The sequence below is a fragment of the Aegilops tauschii genome, chromosome 6 (genome assembly GCF_002575655.3).
Source record: "Aegilops tauschii subsp. strangulata cultivar AL8/78 chromosome 6, Aet v6.0, whole genome shotgun sequence".
NCBI lineage: Eukaryota > Viridiplantae > Streptophyta > Magnoliopsida > Poales > Poaceae > Aegilops > Aegilops tauschii.
The window spans coordinates 371,086,028-371,090,903 of record NC_053040.3 but is presented as its reverse complement, the minus strand read 5'-3'; the positions used below and the strand labels follow the sequence as shown (position 1 = coordinate 371,090,903).

Sequence of the window (4,876 nt, the reverse complement as noted above, 5' to 3'; positions counted from 1 at the left end):
ACAAATTAACCGCTAGGTTTATTCCGCATTTGTTCAAGCCTAAACCATAATTATTTAAAGCACCTATTCACCCCTCCCCCCTTTAGGCGACATCCTTGATCTTTCAAACCCCATGACAATATCCATGGCCTCTGTTTATCAAGCCCAATTCATGGGGGCCAGTGCCACTTCGCTTAAGCCTACATTTCGAAATTTTGGGCTCCTCCAAAATGTAAGTTCTTCGCTTGGCTCATTGTTCAAAATGGACAGCGCACCGTCTTGCCAGGCATGGATGGCCGAATTGCGGGCTTTGCCCACTTGTGTAATAGGGGCCCGGAGACAGCTGTGTGTTTGCCTTATGAGTCGCTTCTCGCTACACATTTGGAATATGGTGAAGGAATGCCTTGGGGACTTGGCCTTCTAGACTATGAAGAATTTCTTAATTTTTTTGAAATGCTATGAAGATTAAAAAAAATATAATAGCATCGCAAAAATATGTCTCCTATTTTTGCACTAGTATGTATTGAGATAATTGTGTACTTTAAAATAATTGTTCCTGACTATCAAAAAGAATGTTCATGTATTGCAAAAGGATGTTCATCTATTGCAGAATAAATATACATGTATATGGAAAAATAAATGTTCATGCATCCCCAAAAAAAACATGTATTTAGCACAAAAAGGACATACAAATAAAATAAATAAATATTTAAAATAAAAAGGAAAACAAAAGTGAAAATAGATAGACAAAGCAAAAATGAAGTAAAAGTATAAAAATTAGAATCAAAACAAAAAGAAAAGAAAAGAAAGTCAAATGAAAATGAAAATGAATTAAAAAAGAAAAGAAACACCCAAGAAAAACAAATAGTTCTCCCTCCGTAAAGAAATATAAGAGCGTTTACAGAGGGAGTAGTTGCAAGCAAATAAAAAAATCAAATAAACTCATAGTGGGCTCTGCACAAGAAAACGAAGTTGCCTTACTCCCTACAATGGACGCTGAAGAAGAAATGCAAAGAATGACCCCTGAAAAAAGGAAATGCCAAAGACTACACATTTTTTTTGTCTCTTGGCTCAGTTCTATATAGTTTGATTTTTAGAAGGCTTCGTAAGACTCCCTGCCAAACATTTTTCCTGCTGTCGATTTTGCATGCTACCTGCCAAAACAGCAGGCATACACATTTCTCAAGAGATTTTATGCGAGCCATATCTCGAACGTGAAATGCAGATGTTGCTAACTACATGGATACAGATAGCAAATGACTCAATTCTTCTGTAATGAAAAACTGGAAATTTTCCTTTTTACATCACACTCAACACATCAGGTTGTCAAAATTGTCAGGGAAAGATATTCCCAACCATGAAGACTGGGCTTATACATGCAGCTACACTGTAACAGATATTACATCATGACAAGATTACATCCCCCAAATTTCGTTGACGCTGTAGAATTGAATGTATAAACCATAAGAAAATGTCCTTCGAAGCAGCAACATTGATTGCCCAATGCATCAGTCAAGGGGGTGAGTCATCAAACTTTGTCTCGGCTGATGGGTTAGAAAGAGTGTGCTGGTACTGATCACTGAAGATCATATCAAGTGTGCCTGATAATCCAAGATAGTTGCCATATCCATGAGTACATCATTCCGATGCCACAGTACACTGAAACTATCATGAGAGGTAGGAACGGAAGTCTATCCCCATATACATGGTGATGGAATAGTCGAGACCAGAATTCTATAGCAAACATTCCTAGAAGATAGCCCAAACTGATCCATCCAGTGAGTTTTTTCTCGACTATGTTGTCTGATGCATCTAATTTCTCCCCTCCCGGAGCAGGGTTTGCAGCGAAATGGGATGAAAAACCTACCCACATGAGAGCACCGTAGGTCAACAGCAGCAGCACTTTTATTGGGTATTCTTGGTCCTCAAACAACAATGGGAACAGAGAGTAGCATGAAACTGCAAATAAAATTTGTTTAAACAAGTGAATATTACAGAAAACAAACAACAATATCATCAGTGCACAAGTCAGTGTTTAAACGAAAACATTTAGCAATTGCTCAGAGGGCTCAAGTGCTTCACATTGTGGTGATGCTGGCAGACAACACTTTGCCAAAGTTGTTGACATAGCATCAAAGGAAGTGAAAGAAACAGCAATGTCTGCAGCAATTAGAACTGCGCAGCCATTGAGCAAGATTAAACTGTGGCAGAAACATACCTATTGACAATAAGAAGTAATGCCTGACGTCGTCCAAGCTATCCATGGCAATTAGGGCAAGAGGGATAGTGAAATGAAGTGATGCCTTCTCATGTACATGCCATCCAAACATAAACCCACATGAACAAGCATATGCCACCCATCTAATTATGTGTTTTGATTGGGGGTTAGCGAATGCTTTGACAAGACAAGGAGTCATAGCAAGTATAACCAATAAGAAGGTAGTTATTGGGGTGACCTGCAATCCATAAGGTTCAAATAACGAAGTTTATCAAACTATATTAGTTCAACATTCTTCCCTTGGGTAAAAAGGGGACAGTAGACGAGACAAAACCTTTGGAAGAACAGAAAAAGGAGATGAATCACCAACAAGCCCCCTGGTAAATGATGCTTCAGGTATCTCGATACTGAATCCTAGTCTTCTAAGAAGAAATGCAAGGATCTTGTCAAGTACTATATAGAATACCCAAAAGTTTGGAGCCCAGTAAGCATGAAATAGGCCCCGACCAAAAGGAAACAATCGGCTTAAGAGTTGTTGCATCTGCAAAATTACCAAAGCAATAAATGTGGTAACCATGGTGTCAACAGTACAACTAAATTCATTACAGCATATTGGTATGACTGTTTATGTGGCAAATTTCAAAAATTTACGTTAGTGGATATCTTCATGAAACCAAAATTAGTATGATGTATAAAGAATAATGCCTATTGTTAAATACTTGCAGGAAAAAATTCACTCGAAATACTTGCAGGAAATTGACCTAGATTAAGCAAACCCAATGACATTTAAGAGTGTAAGTTCCGAAACAAAAGTTACAAGGCATTGTAATCAGCTGCTATTCCTTTTGTATTTGTGCAAACCAGCACCAACATAAGTATTATTTGATTATTATAAATTCACCATTTCTACCGAATTCAGTGCTAAATGACTAGAATTATGATGAAATTCATGAGAACACATTGACAATTACTGTTGACACATAAAATGGAAAATGACAAAATGGTATGGACAAACTCACATTAGGGCAAATGCCTTTATGCAACTTAAACTTAGCAATATACAGACAGAAAATATTTCTTGTTAAATACCTGTACTAAATTCACGTTGCTGAACTTTAGCCAACATAATTGTGTCTAAGAATGCAGAGTTCTGGACATACTTATGTGCATGAGAAATATATATTTGTTTAAGAGAATGAATAGACAATATATGTGTTCCACATACAGCAAAATCTAGTCAAAGAGATATTGCATAGCCTTGACTACAGAGATACCATTTCGTTCAGCGATTGTAAGTGGATCAAGATGAGAGCATCTTCAGTTATACGCCATAGCAATTACCAGAACTGAAACAAAAGTTACGAGAAACTTGCACAAGTCTATCAGCTTCTGTTCCATATTTTTTTTCTGTTGCAAACCAGCACGGACACAGTAATTACTCGAAACTTTACAGATTTCTACCAAATTCAATGTTGACTGACTAGAATTTAACTCTAGAACACTTCTCATTCTCATGAATTCACAATGCCTCCTAAACTTGATTTCTAACTTGTGTTAGAAACTTATGATTGTGACAACAATGACCAAATGATCATGAAGAAACATCCAATTCCAAACTGAATTAACGGACCAACTCACCTGCCCATAGTACACGAAGGGCGCAAATGCCATGGCAAAAACAGCAACCACGCCAGCACCCATGAGAACCAGCCTCCCGAGGCCCCTCGCTAGACCCCGGCCACAGCAATAATGCCGGAACAAGTACACGAAATAGACCGGCGCAGCCACGAGAAACAGGTGCTTCGAGCACAGCAATGCTGCAAACACAACTCCCCCGGCAAGATCCTTCCCCTGCTCTAGAAAATGCAGGGAAAGCAACAGCAGCCCCATCAGGAACCCGTTGTACTGAAAGTGAATGTGGTCCACGATGAGCAGCGCCGGTGACCACAGGACGAGCAAGAGAGCGAGGAACGGACGCTGCCTCCGGCGAGCGTCCCTCGCCAGGAGGAGGATGGATGCGAGGAGGAGGAGGTCCGAGAAGGCGACTGTGAGGCGGAGGTAGAGGATGTAGGCTGAGGAGGGCGGCGCGGCAGGGACCGGGATGTCGACGAGGGAGGCGTCGACGAAGGGCGCGGGGAGAGAGAGGAGGCGGGAGAAGTAGGCGAAGAAGGGTGGGTAGTCGAGCGTCCACTCGGAGGAGGCGTCGGTGTACCACTGCCGGGCGGGGAGGGCGTGGGTGAGGGCGAGCCAGTAGCGGTGGACGTCGAAATCGGTGGAGCGGTAGGTGGGGACGAGCAGAAGCTTGACGCAAGCGGCGGCGGCGAAGGCCCACATCGCCGCCGCCGCCGTCGACGGCGAGCTGGTGGCGGCCATAGGGGCGGTGGTCCAGTTGGAGATCTGGAGGGGTCGCACCGGGTGAGGGGTGGTTTGGGCTCGTTGCGGCCTGTGGGCTGTCAGCCGTGGATCTAGGGGCGTCTGCGTCATCCTTGCATCCTTGCAATAGAATAAAGAGTAAAATTCATCAACAGTCACTAAGCTCGTTCGACGCGTGCAAAAAAGTCACTGAATTCAGAAACTGTAATTTTTGGGTTGACAAACTTGTTCCGCGTGCGCACATATGGTCACCGCGCCCGTTTTCGTGTGTATTTTGCTCGTGTGGCACCGTCTCACTCGCCGTAC

The 4,876-nt window shown here is 42.2% G+C and overlaps 1 protein-coding gene across 1 annotated transcript; it reads right to left on the bottom strand.

Annotated features, from left to right (window-relative positions):
* Nucleotides 1–1,229: 1,229 nt before the first annotated feature.
* Nucleotides 1,230–4,669, bottom strand: LOC109779710 (dolichyl pyrophosphate Glc1Man9GlcNAc2 alpha-1,3-glucosyltransferase). Its single transcript, XM_020338349.4, has 4 exons — nucleotides 3,836–4,669; nucleotides 2,532–2,738; nucleotides 2,198–2,435; nucleotides 1,230–1,938 (listed from the first exon to the last, which is right to left on the bottom strand). The coding sequence occupies exons 1-4, from the start codon at nucleotides 4,568–4,570 to the stop codon at nucleotides 1,571–1,573; spliced, it is 1,548 nt and encodes a 515-aa protein (XP_020193938.1). The 5' UTR covers nucleotides 4,571–4,669; the 3' UTR covers nucleotides 1,230–1,570.
* Nucleotides 4,670–4,876: the final 207 nt, after the last annotated feature.

Bases quoted from the DNA above. Each gene is read 5' to 3' on its own strand.
- LOC109779710 (XM_020338349.4), bottom strand. From the start codon at position 4,570: ATGGCCGCCACCAGCTCGCCGTCGACGGCGGCGGCGGCGATGTGGGCC. The intron at 2,739-3,835 runs GTGAGTTGGTCC...GTAATTTTGCAG, and splicing joins CCTTCGTGTACTATGGGCAG to ATGCAACAACTCTTAAGCCG. The intron at 2,436-2,531 runs GTTTTGTCTCGT...TATGGATTGCAG, and splicing joins CTTTTTCTGTTCTTCCAAAG to GTCACCCCAATAACTACCTT.